The sequence below is a fragment of the Lampris incognitus genome, chromosome 18 (assembly GCF_029633865.1).
Source record: "Lampris incognitus isolate fLamInc1 chromosome 18, fLamInc1.hap2, whole genome shotgun sequence".
In the NCBI taxonomy this organism is placed as follows: Eukaryota; Metazoa; Chordata; class Actinopteri; order Lampriformes; family Lampridae; genus Lampris; species Lampris incognitus.
Genome location: NC_079228.1, coordinates 13,642,823 through 13,667,138, shown reverse-complemented (window position 1 = coordinate 13,667,138; position 24,316 = coordinate 13,642,823). Strand labels below are relative to the sequence as shown.

The 24,316-nt window shown below is 49.3% G+C and overlaps 2 protein-coding genes across 2 annotated transcripts in view; one reads left to right on the top strand and one right to left on the bottom strand.

The window, feature by feature from the left end:
* The first annotated feature begins 236 nt into the window (after positions 1-236).
* Positions 237-4,729, top strand: LOC130128639 (1-acylglycerol-3-phosphate O-acyltransferase ABHD5). Its single transcript, XM_056298304.1, has 7 exons — positions 237-589; positions 1,063-1,145; positions 1,285-1,693; positions 1,803-1,954; positions 3,659-3,770; positions 3,891-4,071; positions 4,243-4,729. The coding sequence occupies exons 1-7, from the start codon at positions 546-548 to the stop codon at positions 4,435-4,437; spliced, it is 1,176 nt and encodes a 391-aa protein (XP_056154279.1). The 5' UTR covers positions 237-545; the 3' UTR covers positions 4,438-4,729.
* A 12,208-nt stretch (positions 4,730-16,937) lies between these two features.
* Positions 16,938-24,316, bottom strand: part of LOC130128638 (SNF-related serine/threonine-protein kinase-like) — a 10,968-nt gene continuing 3,589 nt past the window's right edge. The window contains exons 4-7 of the mRNA XM_056298303.1: positions 21,330-21,471; positions 20,033-20,245; positions 19,496-19,630; positions 16,938-19,255 (exon numbers count right to left, since the gene is read on the bottom strand). Of these exons, the coding sequence (XP_056154278.1) occupies positions 17,968-19,255; positions 19,496-19,630; positions 20,033-20,245; positions 21,330-21,471 (1,778 nt within the window). The 3' untranslated portion in view covers positions 16,938-17,967. The remainder of the gene's footprint in view (positions 19,256-19,495; positions 19,631-20,032; positions 20,246-21,329; positions 21,472-24,316) is intronic.

Genomic DNA, 24,316 nt, shown 5'->3' with positions numbered 1-24,316 from the left:
ATCGAGCGTCCAGCAACTGCGACAGAGCAGCACTAGGGTCAAGTTAATGAACACCCAAGTTTTGCGCGTCGAAATTACAGAGTTTCCAAATTTACGCAAGAAAAAAAAAAGACAATTTCGACATTATACCTTTAATCTCATCTAGTTATTTCGGTCAACTCTCTTTACGTAAACGGACGGTTGCTAGGCGACCACTTTACTTGACGCTTGACCTAGCTTAATGGAATGATGGGGGGGGGTCACTTTTGACTTATCAGTTCTCAAAATATTATGTCGACATTAGGTTAGAAATTCCGACTTACGTCCTCGTAAAAATAAACATCGAAAGTATTTTTCCGGTTCTTGCCGGCCTTACATTGGCCGTCGCGACAGACAAGCCGGCCCGTTTACCTGCTGGTGTTGCGCAACCTGTTGTAGCCTCTAGCCTAGCCTAGCCTCTGTCACAGTACTCTCTGTGCCGCGTTGACCAGCGAGCTGACCACTCCTACTCAGACCAACGGAGAGGACCTCTTCTCTGCGTCCCGGACGAGACCGCAGAAGCCGCCATGCGAAGGATGGCGGAGGGAGTGCACACCACCAACGAGAAGAAGTGAGTCCCTCTCTCTTTAAAAACGCCACAATACTCTGAAAATACAGTTGTGCCACACGTGGAGGGAGCAGCTAACTCCTCTCAAAACTGAACTGTTTCTCCTGCTGGTTTTTGTGTTGTTTTAGGGAAAATGTGATTGATTGATTGATTGATTGATTGATTTTTTTTTTTTGCGAACAAACTTTGACCAGACTTTCCTATAGTGTTAGAGCGACCAACACCCGACAATACTGAATATGTTGCGCTCACTTTTCCGCGTTTTCAGTATATGAATTCATACTGTGGCACACGTCGATAACGGGGCGCCTACGCCTGTCCCAGAACAGCTCCATGAGAAATTAGTGCCTTGCTGTAGAGTTCAGATTCCAAGAAAACTGATAAACAAGCAGATATAAAGGGTCAAAGGTCAACACTAGGCGTTGTATCTCTGATTTTTTTTTTGGCACTGCGCTTGCGTGCTGTATGACTCACAGCTCCTGGATATTAGGTTGGCTTCCATCGTGGTGCCCCACTTCACCTACCCACCTGAAAGATGCAGAGGAAAAAATGCTTAAAAGTAAGTGTTTGTGTGTGTGTGTGTGTGTTATATATTTGTATTTGCACCTGCATACAATGCACGTATGCACACCTTATTAGCTCCATTCCATTTTTCCTACAACCCCCCTTCTCACACTGCCTTTCTCCTCTTTGGGCAGATGTCAGGTGGCCATTCTCCCGGCAGCATGTGCGGATTTCCAATGGCAACTATTTGTGGACATTAGCTTTCGCTGTTCATCCTCAGCCCGGTTCCCCCGCTCAGCCCCGGCTTCAGACACAGCCTAAGCCTCCTCTGGTTCTGTTGCACGGTTTTGGAGGCGGAGTGGCGCTCTGGGCCCAGAACCTAGATGCTTTCAGTAGCTGTGGGCCGGTCTACGCCGTGGACCTATTGGGGTTTGGTCGGAGCACCCGTCCCCAGTTCATCACCGACCCAGAGGGGGTGGAAGAACAGTTCCTCGTGGCCCTGGAGGAATGGCGGGAGAGAGTGGGGCTTGAGGAAATGCTGCTGCTGGGACACAACCTGGGAGGATATCTTGCTGCTGCCTACACGCTCAAATACCCACACAGGTGTGTGTGTGTGTGGGGGGGGGCAGGGCTGTCTAATTGTATTGATTTTTACAAAGTAACTGTGTGTGTGTGTGTGTGTGTGTGTGTGTGTGTTTGTGTGCCTGCACAGGGTAAAACATCTAATACTAGTTGAGCCATGGGGTTTCCCAGCACGTCCCGAGAACCCCAACCACAGCACTATCCCAGTGTGGATCAGAGCCATGGGGGCTTTCATGAGCCCCTTCAACCCTCTGGCTGGCCTCCGACTGGCTGGACCTCTAGGTTAGCACATGCCAGCTTAAACATGCGCACACACACACACACACACACACACACACACACAAAGACACATAATCTGTCTTTCTTTGGAGACATGTTCTCTGTCAACTTTTCTGTTCTCTCTCTGTGTACTTGCTTTGCTTGATGTTGATCTGGAACACAGTGAACACATGATTGTTTGGCTTGTCAAATTTATTTTACTGTATTGATAAATTAAGGTGGCTAACCCTTTTGTAAAAAAAAAAAAGTAGTTCTTAATAATTCAAGAAAAGCAAGAGAGAGGAGCAAGATGGAAAAGGACTAAAATTAATACATTACTAAAAGGGCAGGGATAAAAATACAAACTCTGGCTGTGGCAGCTGGCAGCGGGTGGAGCTGCAGTTGATCCAAGTTGGGATACAAACGCCGGTTCCCTCAGTGAATCCTGAGGAGGGATATGGAGTGCAGATTAGCCATGAATACAGAGTTACACTGGTGAAGGCGAGGGGAAGTAGATTGTTGATAAATGGAAATGGCTTTTTGAGATGCTTCTGAGCTGAACGAACCATAACCATGCAGCTCTTTTTATCTTTTTATCTAAGCCTTAAAAGTAAAGTCAGCATCGAAGATACTGCTGGTAGCTGTGCTTTTTTTTTTAACAAAGTGAGTGCCAAGTTCATTTTGACACAAGTCTATGCTAAAGTTGGGCAAATGGTACTTATCTACATTTACCTTCATTTAGTTATATAAGATTCTGAGACAGAATAATTTTGAGTCAGGTAGTCTTCAAGGACACGCTAGAGCATCTTTATGGAAATAGAAATTGTAAAAATGCGAAAATGTTACTCTGTACAATCTTTATGAAAAGGAAAATTTGATGACCTGTAAGTGCAAGGAAGGATAAAGGAGCGGTTGGGCTACTATATACTCCAAACCAGAGGGGTAAAATACTGATAATAGATCAAATGTTAGAGATGACTTGATCAAACATGTATGTAGTGGACCTGATGAGATATAGCATCGATCAAGACTTGGCAGGAAGTCATCTAAAATGGCTAAATTGGGTAGAAATGGCCCTGCTAGCCCATTTTCCAAATAATTGATACAAACTCCTTAAAGCTACAAGAGGTGATCATTTTTGTTTTAACTTATTGGCACATAGTATAGTGATAATGGTAATTGCATTGGTTTGTTTGTGTCTTTGTTGAACCACTCCAAATCCCAGAGAGCCATTGAAAATAGGACAGAGTTGGCTGTGCTGTCGTTCCAACACCTCCCCCACTGCTCAACAACGAAATAAAATGGTTGAACCTGAGTTTTAGCTACTGATGTTGTAGCTTATGGTAAAGGTCTTCTACCATCTTGGTCTGCCATATCTGTCTGTTAGACACAACAACTTCACTCTTTCAAACTCACCACTTCCTGCCTTTTTTGCTCCAATAATTGCAAGTACAAAAGTGATTTGGATATTTGTGGATTAGCTAGTATATTGGCTTGCGTACGCCATCAGTAGAAACTATCAAGCAGAACATTTGTTTGCATGTAAATCATCAGAATTGTAACTTTAAATGTCTAAAGAGGTGCTTCAGTACCATAATTAGGGGTCAACCTATTTACTGAGTGTGTCATTTAAAACAAGACCTTGGAGTTCTTGCAGGGATGTGTGTTTTACTTTTAGCTCTTAACAGCTCCTGTCCTCTCCTCTCCTCTCCTCTCCTCTCCTCTCAGGCCCCATGTTGGTTCAGACTATCAGGTCTGATTTCAAGCAGAAATACTCCTCAGTGTTTGATGACAACACAGTATCTGACTACATCTACCATCTGAACGCACAGACGCCCAGGTCAGGAACTCTGCACCGACATGCCTGCACATGCACAAATGCGTTATCTCTCAGGCTCCAACTGTATTGACTTCCTCACTCTTATCGCGCTGGCTCTTACTCAATTTACTGTCTTCGCAGTGGAGAAACGGCATTTAAGAACATGACTATTCCTTATGGTTGGGCTAAGAGGCCCATGCTGGAGAGGATAGGGCACATCCAAGCTGACATTCCCATTTCTTTCATCTATGGCTCACGCTCCAGCATTGACAGTGACTCCGGCTACGCCATCAAAAAAACTAGGCCAGACGTAGAGATCAAGGTCAGTCCTTCCTTTGCTTCTCATCAGAGTCACAGCTCATAAAATCACAAATTGTCATACAAAGCACGGTATTCACAAGTATAATGGACTGTTAAGAGGGTAAAAAATACCACCCTATCTCCAAACAACTAAATTTACATCTGTCTTACTTTATGACTATCTGTGTATAAGGTGATCAGAGGAGCAGGTCATTATGTGTTTGCTGATCAGCCGGACGACTTCAACCAGACCGTCCTCCAGATCTTGGCCACAGTGGAGACCAAAAAGAAAGACAAAGTAGAGAGTTTGGAAGGAGATAAAGATAAAGGAGGCAATGAAGAAGTTGTGCTGGAGGACACGGAGGAGGAAGAGTTTTCTAAATCGTAAAACAAACACGAGAGCACGGGGATTATCACCCAGCGATGACCGACCTTAACACGAGCCGAATTTAAACTTCAGCCTCTCTGTCTTGCTTTACTGTCGCGCACTTTATTGTTAACCTCTGTAAAAGTGTATATCAGCGATGACATATTCTCAGCATTCCCCAGTCACATATTCCGCAGAGCTCAGGGTCAAGGGTCGGACAATATCGCAGGCTTCTTCCGGCAGGTTGTTGTCTATCCCATGAGTGTGACAGTTGTAATGTAAATAAGTTTTGTAAATAAATTTGAAACGCAGTCACAGTTCTTCCATCTTATTTCCCCCGTTCAGCGGCGTCATAAATCACCATGTTCGGACTAACAGCCGTTTAGAAATATGAATTCTGAGAAACTGTTGGGCAATGTTTAGCTGTTTTGGAAAGGTAAAAGACAGGTCCCCAAAGAGCGGTCTGGCATTCCAGGCAAAGTTGACTGAGCGTGGCTTTTTTTGACCCCTCACCCACTCTGACAGATATGAGGGAATGGTAAATGGGGCAAAGGGCTCGCTGTGTTTCTCAGGAAACAGAACCGTCTCTGAGGTGGCCATGGCCGAGAACGGCCTGCAGATGGCAGTAGAGCAACTGTTCATCTTCAGTCTGTTCTGCGGATGGCCGGTGGCAAAACCCACACCGACCAACTCTCGGTACATATTGAGCTGTGTGACCTACTCAGGAGACCTGAGCAGGGATGCGTTAGGAGCGGCAGAACACTCAGCAGTCTCTGCTATCCCACAATTGCATTGACAGAATAGGGCCAGAGAGGTGTGTGCGCGCAGGCGCGCGCGCGCGTGTGAGAGCAAAAATAGGCTGTCTCCAGGGTTGTGGTTGTTATTATGAGCTTAACAAATCACACAGAGCCGTGTATTTTCTGGCTGGGCGAATCTGTAGAGATATTGCTGAGCCAAGGAAAACACTGGCCGCTCCTATTGCGTATCTGACCAGCGTATAAGGTCACTGGGGGTGGGGTCATAGGTCATCGCAAGGGAAGAGGGCTCCTGAATAAAGCACCGCCCAGATGTATTTCACGTCTTCTAGATGCTCTAATAAACATACCCTGCACCGTCAGACCTTCTTAGTGTTGGTGAGTTGTGAATGAACCATATGCTGATTTGCGAGCTGCTGTGACTTTTATCAATGGAAACGATCAGCGGCAGAATGGAAGAAGTGTAGGACGGGGTCGTAATCCGACAGTCTTCACATTGCCGGAATTTGACGTGATCCGTTGCCGACTGTGACACTCGGACGACGCGCAGGTTTGAGGACGACGCTGAAAGGGCTGCGGTTGTTAGCTGAGTGGGTGTCGATGCTGTGGTGTTATGTAAGGAGATACAAATCTTCTTCCGCCTCCAGCACCCTGGCATTTAACTAAATAACCTCTCTGTCACCTCTACCCATCTCTGTCAAGTCTATGACATCAAGCCAGCCCCCACAACCGTCTCCTGGCAACAGGGTAGCCACGGAGACCGAGAGCGATGCGTCTTTTGGGTCTGCAGACCTGCAGGAAGTGAGGCTGTGTTTATTATGGGCTGTTTGTTTTCTTCAGGGTGATGGCTGCCGCATGTGGGGGCAATGGGGAACGAGCTGCAGCAGCTACATGTGCACAGCACTGTGGGCTTGTAAAACAAACACACACACACACACACACACACATTCATAATGCGCATGACACTCAGCCCCCTGTCCATGAAGCTCATATAATTTTGAAGTGAGCATCAACTCTCTTCCTCCCGCTTGGTTTTCTCAGTCGCCCTCCCAGTCAAGCTACAACCCGCAGTCTCGTGTCAGTGGAAACAGTAAAGCGACACGAAACAGCGGCCGCGGCCATCACAGCGGGTTTGGATATAATTGAAAAGATGGAAAACTGAAGGCACACTTGCTCATACTCCCATGCATGCTGATTTCACGGCAAATTGCGGCCTACCTGCTTTCAGCCCTCTGATCGGGCATCGGGTGTGGGTTAATCAGTAGTCAACGCCACCACATACGGTTTTGTGCAACCACAGAGCCACGATGTAAAGTTCAATAAAGCTGACGGTACCATCTCTTTGTTGTGGGGGGACCAAATTAACGTTCCCCGCTGGGTACTGTGATCCGACTCGTTTTCCATTCTGATTTAAAGTCCCCAACAACCCCAGGCATATGGTGTCGTTTAAAAAAAGACGAGGGGAAAACAAAACAACTCCCCTGCCTCTTGTTTAAATTTCTAGGTGAAACCAATTTCTCGGTAAAATGTGCTGTGCTCAGAGGAACTAAGGATGCTGTGGGTGGGGTGTTATTACTGCCACTTGAACACGAATGTTGATGAATAATATGAAATCTAAACCTCAGAGAGGAGTAGCATGGGGGGGAGGGGGGCGCCATCCAGAGCATCGCCGCATGCGGTTAAGTCAGGTGTCCGTGCATCACAGAGGAATCCTCATTGGACTAAGCTATAGGAGACAAGTAAATTGATTTTGCTAGTAACAACCACTGCTGTAATGAGGAGCATACATCACGCTGTAGGCGTCTGCACTCCCTTCTCATCTGAGCAGAGCAGTTGTAATCTGCGTGTGAGTGATGGATGATATTTACAGTCCAAAGACATGTTTTTATCTCCTGGGTGGCAGCCCTACTCATACTTTTAACAACAGCAATGACCGTGCTGTAATTGTAAAGTTGCAACATCTGACATACCTGCATTTACTTGGCAGCTGAATTAAAAAGGGATGAACAGAAATAACAACAAAAAAAAACAATTGAGGATCAGGGATGGTTGGGAGCTGAGGAGCTGAACAGCCTTGGGGACAAAGGTTGCCCTTCTCTGTGTGCTGCAGCAAAGCCGGCATCCTGAGGGGGGGGGGCACAAAAACGAAGGGAACAGGACGTGTGAGGGGTCCTGTAGGATTCTGCCAGCTGACCTTAGCATCTGCCGCTTGCATAGGGGGGGGAGGGCTCTGCCAGGGAGGCCAATAATTTATTTTTTTTTATTTTGATATAGTTTAAGGCGGCATGGTGGCACAGTGGTTAGCGCAGTCGCCTCACAGCAAGAAGGTCCTGGGTTCAAGCCCCGGGGTAGTCCAAACTTGGGGGGTCGTCCCGGGTTGTCCTCTGTGTGGAGTTTGCATGTTCTCCCCGTGTCTGCATGGGTTTCCTCCGGGTGCTCTGGTTTCCTCCCACAGTCCAAAGACATGTAGGTCAGGTGAATCGGCCGTACTAAATTGTCCACAGGTGTGAGTGTGTGGGCCCTGTGATGGCCTGGTGGCCTGTCCAGGGTGTCTTCCCACCTGCCGCCTAATGGCTACTGGGATAGGCTCCAGCATCCCCGCGACCCTGAGAGCAGGATAAGCGGTTTGGATAATGGATGGATTTTGATATACTTATTAATCCCTGTGGGGAAATTCATGCTCTGCATTTAACCCACTCTAGCTGTGTAGCTAGGAGCAGTGGGCAGCCGCCATGCAGCACCCGGGGACCGACTTCAGTTCATCTCGTCATGTCTCAGTCAAGGGCACAAACAGGAGCATTAACCCTAACATGCATGTCGTTTTGATGGTGGGGGAAACCGGAGCACCCAGAGAAAACCCACCGCAGACACGGGGAGAACATGCAAACTCCACACAGAGGACGACCTGGGATGACCCCCAAGGTTGGGAAGGAGGAGACTGTCATGACGCTCTCAATGAAGGAGTAGTAGAACGTCGTCAGGATGTCCTTGCTGACACCAGAGGAAATGAGCTTCCTCAGGAGATACTGCCGCTGTTGGCATGCCCTGAGCATCTGTGTTGAAGTCAGATTTCAACAGGTTATCGAAGATTGTGCTCAGGTACTTGTACTCCTCAACAATCTCTGCGGGCTTCCCATGGATAGCGGTGATGACTGCTGCAGCAGGTCCCTCTGCTTGTTGGAGAAGGTCACTACCGTCTCCTTGATCTTGTGCACATTAAGTTCCAGGCAAGAGTTGTCACACCGCTCCACAAACTCATAGCTGAGCTGTGGTGCATGAGGGGCCTGAAAGCAGAGATAGGAGGACTGTGTCGTCAGCGAACTTGACTGGGTGACAGTTTGGCTGGGTGGACCTGCAGTCATCAGTGTAGACAATGAAGAACAGGGGTGAGGGGACACAGCCTTGTGGGGAACCAGGTGAAGTGTGTAGGAGGTTGGAGAAAGTGTTGTTGACCAGCATACTATGTAACCTGTTGGTGAGAAAGTCCATTATCCACAAGATCAGTTGGGTCATCTAGGTGGAAGCGGGTGGGGGGTTTCTCAGCAAGAACGTGTGGCTGCAGGGTGTTGAATGTTGACGAGAAGTCTGCAAAAAGGAGTCTGGCTGTAGTGCTGGGGGATTCTAGATGCTTATGGATGGTGTCTGTAATGAATGCTTTTGCATCGTCGACCCCTCTGCCTGCACGGTATGCAAACTGGAGTGGGTCCATCTGTGAGTCTGTTGCCTTGATGATGTGGGTTTTGATGACCCTCTCCACAGCCTTCATCACAAGAGAGTTGAGAGCCACAGGCCTGAGGTCATTCGTGACCTTGACAGTACCTTTCTTCAGTATGGGAATAACAGTAGAGTGTTTCCACAGCTGGAAGGGTATGCCACTAGCCCTGGAGCTCTGAAAACAGGAGCTGGAACACGCCCCCTAGCTGCTCAGCCCAGTGCCTCAGGGTATGGCCACAGATGTCGTGTAGCCCAGGGGCTGTGTTTGTTTTAGTCTTCTTGAAGGCAGAGTCACCAGGTTAGAGTATGGAGATGGTTGCATCTAGCTGGGTGCTGTTGTCCGTGTCAAATTTGGTGTAGAAGGAATTGAGGTCATTAGGGAGGGAGTGTTGCTGGGATGCTGCCTCCAACTTGAACGAGCTTATGGGTGGTGGAAGCAGTGTTTACAGCTGCCATCTTCTTGAGACCCTGCCAAGCTGAGTGGAGGTTCCCTCGCTTAAATATTTTCTACGCTTTGTCTCTATATTTCAGTATGGCAGTTTTGATGGCACACTTGACCTCTCTGTTAACCTTTTTTTCAGTCTCTGAGCTAATGAAGAAGACTCTCTTTTTCTTTTTGAGGGTTTTCCCTGAGTTCTTATGTCACCCAAGGTTAATTACTGGGGAAGATTGTAACCTTTTTGGCGGGAATGATATGGTCCACACAGAAGGAGCTCTATGATGAGACCGTGTCCACTCGCTCATTGATGTTACTAGATGGGGCTATGAGGTTATTCCAGTCAGTGGCTTCAAAGTATCCTTGTAGCCTGTCAATTCTATCATTGGTCCACTGTTTGATGGTTTTAATTACCTTCTCTGTCCTCCTTATGACCGATGAGTAGTCTGGTGTAGTGGTCAGCAGAACCAAGGGGGGGGGGTGCTGAACCGTAGCTTTTATCCAGTGTCTTTCCCAGGTGGATGGTGCAAGTCACATATTGGTAAAAAACCCTTTAAAGATTTGTCGGCTGAACTGTGATTAAAATCACCCGGGATGAATTTGGGGATATGAGTTCAAGCCTGTCTAATATTCTCTGGACGTGTTCTGATGTTCACCAGAATGAAAAAGAGCTGTGGGAATTCCCTGGGTAGATAGAAGGTGCGTAGGGAAACAGCCAAGAGTTTGGTGTCGGTGGTGTACAACTTCTCCCTGATGATGACCATCAGCCAGACGTTGTATTGGCGTTTGTTTTGAAGATGATTTGTTTTAAGGGCTTTTGCTGATTACTGTCAATCACCTGCGCTGAATTATTGCCTTTCAGTGAGAAGCATGAAGCCTTCAAGCAAAGTCTCTGGCTCTCGACCTCGTTGATTATTTAATTTTCATCTATTATAGAGTTGTACAATTATTTAGTTATTTGATAATGACCTAAATTCAAATAGTAAATTCTGGCGGCACGGTGGCCCAGTGGTCAGCACTGCTGCCTCACAGCAAAAGGTCCTGGGTTCGAACCCCAGGCCGTCCCAGGTCCGTTCGGTGTGAAGTTTGCATGTCTCCTTGTGTCTGCGTGGGTTTCCTCCGGGTGCTCCATTTCCCTCCCACCATCAAAAAGACATGCATGGTAGGGTTAACACTCCTGTCTGTGCCCCTGAGCAAGGCAGTAGAAAGAAGAACTGGAGTCGGTCCCCAGGTGCTGCAGCTGCCCACTGCTCCTATACAATAGGATGGGTTAAATGCAGAAGACAAATTCATTGTAACCCATGCATATGACAAAATAAAGTTGCTTTCTTATTGCGATGTGAAGAAATTGGACTATGGCGGCGAGGCTTACTGATGCCACAGAGGGTCAGGCTGCAATACTTTCATATTACTGTAATAGCTGTTATGCACTCAATATTTTGTCACTAATCTGTCTTTTATTACAACTTAATGTCATTAACAGACCGTGTCCCAAATTTAGCTGAAACACGAGGTGGAATTTCGCTATGAATGTCTCACGAAGGAGCAGAATCAGGCTCTTTCGAGGAAAAATTAAAAGGCAGTATTTCAACAATTAGTGGATTTTTTGTCTTCCTTTCAGGATTTCTACATGTTTTTTTTTTTTTTGGCAAGGAGTGCCGTTCACAGCATGTTACTTCCATTTTACACTGAGAAAGACGATCTAATGATCATAGCAATTGATATAAATTAAATATAAATTACAGCTGAACTTTACACACCGCTGAAAGACGGAAAGAGAACTGGGGTTTGTCTGCTGTAGGATTTTTAAGATAGCCATTCTCCACGAGCACGAGAGAAACTGAGCATGGGATTGTTTCTCTCTTCCTATCAGGTGGGAGAGGATGGAAAGAAGGGAAGTGGACTTTTTCATCGAGGCGGCAGCATAGTCACTCATTTCTGAGGATCACTGGTGACCCCGCTGCTCTTGATGTGAAACAATACTGTGTACAGTATTGTCATCCCCTTACAGTACAATAATGCAGATGACACAGTTTTGTGTATAGATGGACGTTCTTTTTTCCCCCCATTTTCTCCCCAATTGTACCCATCCAATTACCCCCCCTCTTCCGAGCCATTCTGGTCTCTGCTCCACCCCCTCTGCCGATCGGGGGAGGGCTGCAGACTACCACATGCCTCCTCCGATACATGTGGAGTCGCCAGCCGTTTCTTTTCACCTGACAGTGAGGAGTTTCACCAGGGGGGGACGTAGCGCGTGGGAGGATCATGCTATTACCCCCAGTTGCCCCTCCCCATCCCCCGAACAGGCTCCCTGACCGACCAGAGGAGGCGCTAGTGCCGTGACCAGGACACATACCCACATCCGGCCTCCTACCCGCAGACACGGCCAATTGTGTCTGTAGGGACGCCCGACCAAGTTGGAGGTAACACAGGGATTCGAACCGGCGATCCCCATGTTGGTAGGCAACGGAATAGACCGCCACGCCACCTGGACGCCCAATAGATGGACATTCCTTGAACCAGTGGACCTCAAGTTGCTATGTTCACAGTCTCCGCCTGGATTTAACCCCCCCCCCCCTCCACAAGGGTCCCAACAGGTTGAGGACGACTGGAGGAAGTCTCTTAAAAAGAACCACAAACATGCGGTTTGGGGGAGAACGCTATAGTCCCAGGTGGTGTCCTAATAACCAGTTCTGCCTCTGTGTCTGTCACAATAACCCCTCCACCCCACCCCCACCCCCACCCCTCCCTGCCCAGCCCTTCTAATGCTGACCTGGACTGCTCCTCTTTCCAGCATACCCGTACACTGCTGCCTGTGACTGCAGATTGGACCATTTGTCACCTGGGTCCGCTTTCAGAAGCCCCATTATTAAGGTTCAGTCACACTCTTGAAAGCGACTATTCAGCCCAAACATAAAACCAGCAAGCTGTCCTACCCCCCCACCCCCCACCCCACCCCACCCTCGCCCTTCTCCCCGTCTGTTGTGCGTGTGAGGCGTTTATATTTTGCAGTCTGTGGCGAGTCTGACTGGGGCTTTGCTGCGGCCGTCCGTCATAGCGGCGATGCCTAATGTTCCCCAGATGCAGCCGGGCCTCCCTTCCGCCGCGCGCGCGTACCCTCCTCCTCCCTCCCTCCTCCCTCTCTCTTAGGTACGTCTCCCCTCGTCCGCGTCTGTCTCGGCTCCTCCGCTTCGCGCGGACTCTGTCCCCCGTTAACCGCTGCCTTACGTAACTCCTGTTTCGGTTTTGTTTAGTTTTCCAGGTTGCCATGCCTTCCATCGCCGTTTAGCTACACGTAGGGGGAGAGGGGGGGAGGGGGGGAGAAGCGGTTTGTTGTTTGTTTGTTTGTTTAAGTGACGGATTGTTTATCGTCTCACTCGAGGAAGCGCGTTTCCACGGCCCGCGCGCCAAAGCGCCAGTTCATCGCGTCAGAATTCAAGTTCACCAGCCAGCCGAGAGGCGACTTCTCTCCTGCAAACACCGGTCGATAGAGGCCGTTTTGGTAACCGACGATTCGAACAAAGTCTACACAACACAACACACGCACGATGCACACGCATGCACGCGCGCGCACAGTGTGACGGTGGGATAATCACAAAGTAATTGCGTTTCAAAATAACAGCGGCGCGCAGGCTGCGTTCGGCGTGAGGAGGTGTGGGATCTGTCTGGCTCGCTGACAGCCTTTGTTCGCGACGCCAGTTTTATTTCGGGCTCAGCATCAGCGGCTCCATCAGCGGCCCGCCGGCGGCAGGAGTTCAGGGCCCTCGCTCCTCCGCCTCCCTCTCCGTGCGTGCTCGTTACGAAACCCTCAGCCGGCGGATTATCTCCGACCCGCATGTCGGAGGCTCTGACGGTCAGATCGGAGCCCGTTTTGTCTTCCCGGGTGATGTGCGGAACAGATGAAGTGAGTCACTCGTAGGGAGAGTCGTTTCCAGAGAGAGAGAGAGAGATTGGGAAAATGATAGTCGGGGAGAAAGAGAAAGAGTCGGAGTAGATGGGTTGCAAAGTGAGAGGGTGTTAAGGGTGGAGGATAGGATCTTACTCCGGCACGTGCCCTGGCACGATGTCCCATAGCTGAGTCAATATCTTTATGGGCCCATTCAGTTTTGAATCCCGCCTAACAACCAAATCTCACCCGTTGTGTGCGTGTGTGTGTGTGTGTGTGTGTGTGTGTGTGTGTGTGTGTGTGTGTGTGTGTGTGTGTGTGTGTGTGTGTGTGTGTGTGTGTGTGTGTGTGTGTGTGTGTGTGTTCTTGTACTTCTATTTTGTGAGGACAAATTTGAGCATTTTACCATCAGAATGAGGATTTTTTTCCTCCCGTTTTCTCCCCAATTGTACCCGGCCGATTACCCCGCTCTTCCAAGCCCTCCCGGTCGCTGCTCCGCCCCCTCTGCCGATCCGGGGAGGGCTGCGGACTACCACATGTCTCCTCCCATACATGTGGAGTCCCCAGCCGCTTCTTTTCACCTGACAGTGAGGAGTTTCGCCAGGGGACGTAGCGCGTGGGAGGATCACGCTATCCCCCCCCCCCCGAACAGGCGCCCCCGACCGACCAGAGGAGGCGCTATTGCGGCGACCAGGACATGTACCCTCACCCGGCTTCCCCACCCACAGACACGGCCGCAGACACAGTGTCTGTAGGGACGCCCGACCAATCCGGAGGTAAAATGGGGATTCGAACTGGCGATCACCGTGTTGGTAGGCAACAAAATAGACCGCTACGCCATCAGACCGCCCCAGTTCTCACTTCTTTAATAAGACTCTATTTTAGGGTGGGACTCGGGTTTAAAGTTAAGGTTAGGCGTGTAGTTCTGATGGTTAAGGTTCGGGTTAAGGGCTCAGGAATGAATGTAGTCACTGAGGGGTCCACTAGAGAATCTGAGTGTGTGTGTGTGTGTGTGTGTGTTTGTTGACTATCTATATGCTTTTTGTGTCCCCGTGAGTCGATGTCGGTCAGCTCGTGCGTGGATTGTGGCCCTGTGTGTGTTTGACTACATAAGCCTGCAGGTCACTCGGGTTCATCCCCTCGGTCCTGCAGCTCATCTGGTCTGATCTGATTTACTCCCAGCTTGGCTGATGTGGAACAGTAGCCCAGATGTTCCAGAGATTACAACTCCTCCCTGCAGCATTTGGGGAGGCTGTGGCCCATTCACAAAAAAATACACACACACACGCACACACACACACACACAGAAAGGTAAAATAAATAAATCCCCATGCACCCACACCGCACACAGAGCCAGCTCACTCTCACCTTGAATCTCCGTGTTTCTCCTCCTGGCTTTGTCTCGTGAACTCCCCGGCACCTCTCGTGTGTGCCACATCTGTACCGCTGCCCAGTTTTGTTTTCATCAGCTGCGGATCATGTCTGTGTGTCACGTGGACCACTGGAAATAAGTCGTGCCCCTCCCCCAGATGTAGTAGACTGAGATTAACTGTTGGCACGGTTTCCCTTAATTCCCTGTAGCGCCAACTGGTTTTGTCCTGCTTTGTGGGTCTGCTTCACGTGGACTCCTCAATACAGGCGTCTCTTCATCGACCAAAATGATACATAACATTCAATAATGACTTATTTTTTTGGGGGGGGGGTCCCCCTTTTTCTCCCGGTCGCTGCTGCGCCCCCTCTGATGATCCGGGGAGGGCTGCAGACTACCACATGCCTCCTCCCATACATGTGGAGTCGCCCGCCGCTTCTTTTCACCTGACAGTGAGGAGTTTCACCAGGGGGACGTAGCGCGTGGGAGGATCACGCTATTCCCCCCAGTCCCCCCCCCACGAACAGGCTCCCCGACCGACCACAGGAGGCGCTAGTGCAGCGACCAGGACACATACCCACATCCGGCTTCCCACCCGCAGACACGGCCAGTTGTGTCTATAGGGACGCCCGACCAAGCCGGAGGCAACACGGGGAGTCGAGCCGGCGATCCCCGCCACCCGGACGCCCTCAGATGACGTTTTGGTTTTTTGAGCAGACAGGAAAAAAACCCACCAAACCCCCTCCGCTTCATTCGCATAATTTTATTTTCATATAGTGTCTCTGTCATATACACACAGTACGATATGCTGAGAAGAGATTGTATGGCACATCCATGTTTGTTGTACATTTTGCAGTCGTTGGTATTGCTGTGAAGTTACAGTAAAGTGACACTTCTCTTGAAGATATACTAGGTGGATTTGACCTCAACGGGTAAGATTTAGGCTGCTACCGCAAAAACACATGCACCGTCAGTTATATATCCCACTGGGGTGGGTCCAACATCCATTTACACAGACCGACACTTGAAGGGGGCGCGGCGGTGGTGTTTTTCTAAACCCCCTCGGTGATTTTTATTTTGGGGGAAAATGCTACAGCAGTGGCTACCCTGCTCCCGGAAGGCTGCCGAACGGACACGATTTGGTTCGGACCCGGCTCCGTGGACAGTGACATAAACCGAGGTACCCTGGTCAGATTAAGAATGGAGTTTAAGGTTCCCCCCTAAAGATAACTTGGAGAGCTGCTGTTTGACTCTAAACAGAAGGTCGGTAGTGTCGGTCTTAACTGACAGTCTGCAGCAGTGCGCCGCCCAGCTGCATGCGGCCTCCACAGCAAAGCACTTTAGGGGGTGAAACGATTGAATCCGTGGGGTTTCTTCCCCCATTTTCTCCCCAGTTGTACCCGGCCAATTACCCCACTCTCCCTTGCCGTCCGGGTTGCTGCTCCACCCCCTCTGCCGATCATGGGAGGGCTGCAGACCACCACGTGCCTCCTCCGATACATGAGGGGTCGCCTGCCGCTTCTTTTCACCTGACGGTGAGGAGTTTCACCAGGGGGTTGTAGCGCGTGGGAGGATCACGCGACCCCCCCCCCCCTTCTCCTAACAGGCAACCCCACATCCGGCTTCCCACCCGCAGACACGGCCAATTGTGTCTGTAGGGACGCCCGACCAAGCCGGAGGTAACGCGGGGATTCGAACCGGCGATCCCCGCGTTGGTAGGCCACGGAATAGACCGCCACGCCGCCCGGACGCCCCTGAATCTGTGGTTTTCCACGTAACCAAATCGCATCCCGTCCGGCACGTGTCCAGAAGCAGGGGTGAGGAACACTGGTCAACAAAGGATCTAGTGGTTTCGGATTTCTACCGCGATACAACTCTACCACCGATACTATCCGAGTACTGCCTATTCACATATGTACATGCCGCGCCGCGCCGCTGCGCGACGCAGAATAGAAAAATAAAACGGTGAGACTACTCCGCACCGCGTGCCATGTGGCGCCGTCCACTCAGAGTTCAGCTCGCGCCTCTGCGTTTAGCCAGCACACAGCCGCGCGCAACCGGTTCAGTCGGAATAATAAAAAAAAAGAAGAGTAAAATGACCGTCTACAAACATAATTACATAATTTAAAAAAATATTAGTTTGACCTGACGATTACAAAAAAAAATCTTAAAACACCACAAAAGTAGAACGAAACCCAGTACGCGTCACGTGGCGCCGGTAACACAATGTCGAAACGCACGAGCTCGTCTGCTTCCGGTCAGCTGACCAGCCAGTAGAGAGCGAGAGTGTGTGTGTGTGTGTGTGTGACCAACTGAACACTGTCCCCGAGCGGCTTCAAGTAACACTCCTGCGTCCTTTTAGCGTGTGCGCTTCTCGTCTAACCCCCCGCTGAGGGGACAGGATATGACGTACTGAGGCAGTTGGAAACGCGGCGGTACTGCGCACTCGGCGCTGCGGTCGGTCCGGACTCCGTGTGTTCAAGTGTGCGGGGTCGCCGTTTGCTCCTGAGTCCCCCAACGCCGAGTGCTTAAACGGGAATAATCCCGGTTTCCGGTGCATAATCCTCGGTGCGTCTCTGAAACACTGCTGAAGTCGTGCTCGCTGGTGGCGACCCGTGAATGGGACAACTGTCGCCGACAGGCTGCACTGTAGAAGAAACTACACACAACAACGCTACACACAGCTATGTGATGCAGGAGTTTATTTATTCTGATATACTTTATTAATCCCCATGGGGTAAATTCCTCTTTGCATTTAAACCATCCCAGCTGCTGCAGCGCCCGGGCACCAACTCCAGCTCGTCTTGCCCTGCCTCGGTCAGGGGCCCAGACAGGAGTATCGACCCTAATGTGCATGGCTTTTTTTGTTTGTTTTTTTGATGGTGGGGGAAACCGGAGCACCCGGAGAAAACCCGCCGCAGACACAACCCCGGGGTTCGAACCCGGGACCTTCTTGCCGTGAGGCGACAGCGCTAACCACTGAGCCACCGTACCGCCCATTTGCCTTCTGTTGAAAGGCTGTATATGACGTTGACACGATTTCCTTATACAGCGCAAACCAGGAAGTAAATGTTCGCGTTCAAAGATGATGACGTCACTGGCAAACGCTTTCCCACTAAATTTCAGCAGTGTTTCAGAGCCACACAGAAGACCCCCCCCCCCCTCAGTGTTATGGCTGCTAATTTAAAATTGCGATGGTTTCCCTTGAGGGAGGTCACAAAGAAGAGTAAACAACAGTACACGCAAACTTTGGAGTGAACACGCCAAACATTAGTGAGAAAACTGGGGAGAAAAGTGTCCGGCGGGGTGCAGGAGAGGCGGAGGAGTGTCGAAGCTCAGCAGGTCTGAGGTGTGTGGGTGTAAAATGGAGCTTGGTGGGTCTGTCTGTACTCTAGATGACCTGACAGCAGCTGTGTGGGGTGGGTGTACAGAGGAGACCCTCCTTTGGGCTCCGGTGGATGTTGACGGATAAAGTTTTGTCGGTCAGGGGCATCTGCAGCACTCGGCTCTTTAGGTTCCTGTGGTTCTCCCTGGCTAAGTCCAGCTCTCCCAACCTCAGGGTGCCCGAGCAGGGTCCCTCCAGGAGGGGGTCTCCCGTGGGGTCTCCCGGGGGGTCTTGGCGTTGAGGGTTCCCTCTGGGCGAAGGCCCCCCAAGGAGAGAAACTTTGTCCAGGCTCCCCGTGGAGCCCCCCATGCACATCCTCCACACAAGCCGGTCCTGAGGGTCATTGGTCATGCCACCACCCCCGCCCCCGCCACCACCGCCACCCCCGGTCAGGTTGTGGAACTGGGAGCTCAGACACAGGCTCATCAGCTTCAGGCTCTCCACCAGGCCATTGGTCGTCTTGGCTGTGCCCCTGCTGGCACAGCTGAAGGGGCTGCCCTGCCCTGCCCCGCCCCTCTCTCCTGTTCTCTGTCTTTCTTTCTCTTGGCCAGATGCAGCGTCCCGGACTCGCGGCCGATCACTGTGACTCTCTGCATCGTCATCAACGTGGTCATCACTAGTCTCTGAGCTGGGGGTTGCTGTGGTGACCAGCCCTATTTGGGTCACCGTGTCGGGTGATGAGATGATCGGCGACAGAGATGCTATTCTTTGGTTCAGGTTGAGGCTCAGGCTCACTTTGGGCGAGCAAAGTCCGTGCAATTCCTTCCTCTCCTCCTCCTCTTCCTCCTCTGTTTCCTCCTCGTGGATTTGGTTGAGAACCGGAGCGCTCATGCGAGATGTCAAACGGTTAGCGGGAGAGGACAGGGATGAAGATGATGATGAAGAGGCTTTGCAACGGAGCACCACCTGAGTGGGGAGTGCAGAGGAAAACAAACGCTTGTCTTCCTCCCCCACTTCCTCTTCATCTTCTTCCACACTGAACAGACTAGGGCTGCGGGGTTTGCCGGAGCCCCCTGGGGCCAGAGACCCCAGCCTGAGGGGGTTGGAGGGGGGCTTAACCGGAGGCCTGACGCCCCTCTCCTGGTTGTGTCGGGCTGGTTGCTGGATGGAGGTCTGACTGTAGTTATCCTGTCGCTGGCCGAGGTCAAGCAAGGCTGTTTTGGGCCGGGGGCCTTTGTGGAGGCTCTCAGCGCTGCGGGCAGGGGACTGGGGACCCCCGGGGTGGGAAATAGCAGGACCTCCCAGCCCGTCACTGACATCCTGGTGCACATCCACTCTGGTGGGCCACGATTGCCTGTGAAAGGTTACAAACAGAAAGACGCGGGTACATTAGCTTACGCTGTACTTAACACTGCCGCTCCTCTGCAGCCTCCCTTCTCCGCTTACTGTCTGCACCTTCAGTCTCTTTAGAAAATGATTGCCCCTCTCTATCTGCCGTTAAACCTGCCTGTGAAGACTGACAGATATACAACCCTGCAGAGGAGCACTCTGCTAATCACAAGAGATTTGTGTGCATGTGTGTGCGTATGTGTACCTGAACTGGGCCTTGCTCGGGCTGGCTGATCGTGTTTGGCTGTTCTGCTCCTTCTCTTGCCTCTCTCTCAGTATTCTCTCCGCCAACAGGAAGTAGGTAGCCGTGATGTGGTTGTACTTATTTGAATCCAGGGCTCTGAACACGGAGGAAGGGGAGTGGGGGAAAGAAAGACACAGATAGACAGACAGAGACGTGGAAAGAGAGACTATTAGTTTAACACGCACTACTTCAAAAAAGCTGATCAGCACCAAGACACCGGTCCTGACCGTACGGTCAAAGCGAGACGGTGCAGTTGGGGAGTCAATTCGATGTGGCACCAGCAGAGAAGGGACTGGTTGTTAATAATGATTAAACTGATGATGACAATCATCTGTACATGGCACCAGCTGGACAAGTGCATGATAGCAGACACCCCGAAATCAAATAGGGAGCGATTATCCACATCTGTGTGTGTGTGTGTGTAAGAGAGAGAGAGAGAGAGAGAGAGAGAGAGAGAGAGAGAGAGAGAGAGAGAGAGAGAGAGAGAGAGACACCTACTCGGTTATAGTGTCCCGGTCTGTGATGCCTCCCAGAACCATACGTTGGATGATGCCCCCGTGCTCTTCTTCGGACAGGCTGCGGTGAGACACCAGGGGAGTGGACAGTTTGGTGGCAGGGGAGGGGTCGACACCCTGCAGCCAGTCGTGCGCCTCGATCAGCTCAAGGGAGGCCCGTTTCTTAGGATCCCTCTGCAGCATGTGTCCTATGAGACTGGAGAGAAAGTCGTATTAGCGTCCCGGAGGAACGAGAGGAAAATGTACAGTACGGGAAACTGCAGCAGGCATCATACTCTTCTCCCTTCTTAGTCGTGACAAGTTGTGTGTATAGTACAGCAGGGTGCTGTGCTTGCACAGCTGGAGCATGCTGCAACAAAGGCCTGGCCAGGTCTATCTGATTTACCTCTCCAGACAATTACGGCTGAACGAAAAAAGAAAAAAATCTGCATTCCGATATTATCGTTTTTGGTGGCGCTACATAACTTCACCAGATTGTAGGCAGCGTTCAACTTTCAAAGCTCCGTCTGCAAAGAATTCATCACTCTCAGCAACGATTCGGGTGATTTTAGAGGGGAAATAAGGCATGTTGTCCAAGTACTTCAAACTAAATGATATTACTTGTCAGATGCACTAGAATCGTTTTCTTCAAGAGTCGTCATAAAAAAAGCGGACCTTGCCAGATGTCGTTTCCCCATCAAGCAAGATGAGTTTTAGCCCAACATGACTGATGGGGGCCCAGTGTGCCCTGCAGTCCGACCCCTCACAATGGGGCTATTAAACATGCGAGACTGCAACGTCAGTTCTGAGACACTGTATTTGCCCTGCCCTGCCCGTGGGCACGTTGATCGCTCCCCGCAGAGGCTCCCGTAGCTTGCAGACTGGAGCAATCACACACTCCTTATCTTTTATTTGATCTTTTTCTCCAATTATTCAACATATATTGGCCAACAACTTCCCCCCCCGGCCTCTCCTGATGCCTCACCCAAACATTAAAAAGAGAGGGGGGAGATTTCAACAGATGCATTTAACATGGCACTGCATCTGTAGTAAAGCAGCTGACTGCAGCACAGAGTGAAAGCAGGGCAGCGAGGGTGTGTGTGTGTGTGTGTGTGTGGTTACAAGACTGTTCCTTTCCTCTCTCCTCCCTCTCTCCTCTCTCGTTCTTTGCACATCTATAGACATGAAATATGCAGCACCTGCAGAGTACTCAGTCCATCTGTGTGTGTGTGTGTGTGTGTGTGTGTGTGTGTGTGTGTGTGTGTGTGTGTGTGTGTGTGTGTGTGTGTTACAGTACTTACTCTCTGCATGCGTGGGTGATATGAGGGGGCACCGTGTATTTGCAGTCCATGATCATAGTGAGAGTCTCGCTGTCATTTGCCTCCTGGAAGGGGGGCTGGCCACACACCAACATGAAGAGAATCACCCCCAGACTCCAAATATCTGGAGAGAGAGACAGACAGACAGGGGGAGAGAAAGAGAGAGACAGAGAGAGAGAGAGAGAGAGACAGGGAGAGAGACCGGGGGAGAGAGAGAGAGAGAGGCTTATTTTTGGTTTTTGAAATTCAATCAGTGTACTGGGCAAATCCAGAGCAACCTAATTTTTTTTTGCGATGGATGGTGTACCAAAAACAGACAGATGGAATAGAATCAGAAAGACGGAGATGGACAAATGGAGAATTGCATGTATGTCCACACTCCTTGTTGACCTAGATAAAAGAAATGTAGAAAAAACCCCATCTATTCTTATTCAAACGAAGCGTGAATCATATCCGATCGGAGCCGTTTCCATAAATATGCACTAGCCTGGGACACATCTGTCCAACCAAGGATGAGGCTCTGCACTGCTGCCTGCCGGCGACACACACGCACACGCACACACACACACACGCACGCACACACATACACACGCATGCACAGTGTCCTAGGAAAGTGGGTTAATGTGTTCATCCTTCAGACCTTCACGTACATGCTAATTTTATGGAACCGTTCTCTTGGTCCACATGGCCATTTCAGATGAACGACGTTCTTGCTTGAGGCGTTTGGCAGTGTCCTTTTCAATGACATGGTCCACTGACACACATTTTTTTTAACTCAGCTATCAATCATCAACACGCCAATACTAACCACCACGGGGTCGACCAAAAAAAAAAAGAGAGAGATCAACGGATAAAAGATTTCACTTCACCACGCCGCCAATTCTGGCTTTCTCGCTTTTGTTCATCACAGCCGAAGGAAAAGCGGTTCGAGATATTGGGTTTGGGGGCGCAGAATAACCCGCAGCGCACAGCAAGCTCGCTGTGACAGTTTCTAACACACGGGGAAACATGCGGGTCTTTTTGTGGGCGGTGGAGTAAATTATTGCTGTGGCTGTGAAAGATCATTTTCTACTTCTGCTACCGGGTACCAAACACTGCCGCATCCCCGATCATCATCTTCTCCTCACCAACGTATCCTAGCAACCGTGACCCCGGTCCCTCATTACTGCGTCGGAGGTCCGCCGACATCCTTGATAACTTTATTTAGAAGACATTACGCTGACACATCTCTCGGGTAACACTGTTCACGTCATTTAACATTAGCATCGCCGGTACCAACTACGCGGCTATTAGCCGTGGCAGCTGTGAGCATAAACACCCCTCTCAGCATCCTGCAAAGACAGGGCATTAGAAGCTGGCCATTACCTCCAATAATCAACATCCCTCTCTGTTTCCTCTGATATCGCAAATGCTTGGCGAAGTGAGTTAAGAAAAGCGCCTTTCCCTGCTGATCAGTGTCATTCAACATTACTTTCAGGAATCAGGAAGACTTCTGTCATTTCACTTCACGTACTTGTGTACATGAAACGACATATCGTTTCCCCCAGCCCACAGCAGTGCAACACAAAGACAAAAACACACATCCAAATTCTACAAAACACATATATCCAAACTAAGAACGCATATATCCAAACTAAGAATGCATATATCCGAACTAAGAACGCATATATCCAAACTAAGAATGCATATATCCAAACTAAGAATGCATATATCCAAACTAAGAATGCATATATCAAAACTAAGAACGCATATATCCAAACTAAGAGCCCATATATCCAAACTAAGAACACATATATCCAAACTAAGAATGCATATATCCAAACTAAGAACACATATATCCAAACTAAGAATGCATATATCCAAACTAAGAACACATATATCCAAACTAAGAATGCATATATCCAAACTAAGAGCCCATATATCCAAACTAAGAACACATATATCCAAACTAAGAATGCATATATCCAAACTAAGAATGCATATATCCAAACTAAGAACGCATATATCCAAACTAAGAGCCCATATATCCAAACTAAGAATGCATATATCCAAACTAATAATGCATATATCCAAATTAATAACACATATATCCAAATTAAGAGCACATATATCCAAACTAAGAACACATATAGCCAAACTAAAAACACATATCCAAATTAAGAACACACATATCGAAACTAAGAACACATATATCCAAATTAAGAACACACATATCGAAACTAAGAATACATATATCCAAACTAAGAACACACATATCGAAACTAAGAACACATATATCCAAACTAAGAACACACATCGAAACTAAGAACACATATATCGAAACTAAGAATACATATATCCAAACTAAGAACACATATATCGAAACTAAGAACACATATATCCAAATTAAGAACACACATATCGAAACTAAGAATACATATATCCAAACTAAGAACACATATATCGAAACTAAGAACACATATATCCAAATTAAGAACACACATATCGAAACTAAGAACACATATATCCAAATTAAGAACACACATATCGAAACTAAGAACACATATATCCCAGCCATCAAACGAAGACGCAAACTTAGATGCAGATGTGGACAAAGACACCGCATGGACGGTACTGGGTGAGGCCACCGCAAGTGTAAGTTCGCGCCACCATCTTCCCACACCGGTACTGGGTGAGGCCGCTGCAAACATGGATTCGTGCCGCCATCTTTGTTTCATCAGCATTGTGTAGCTTTGGCTTACTTTTTCCATCTTTCCATTATGTCTGGATATATGTTTTACATACAAAGACTATTCAGGCTGTGTTCAGTGTGACTGCTAAGTGGGTAGCTTTTTAACTGAAGCCTGTGTTTTGTTTTGTTATTTTAATGGAAACCAACATCGTTTACCTTCTATTTAAGATGCTTTAAGTAGTTCCACAAGAACGTGCCAAAGTCCAGAAAGGCAGAATTGAACGTCTTCTATCTCTCC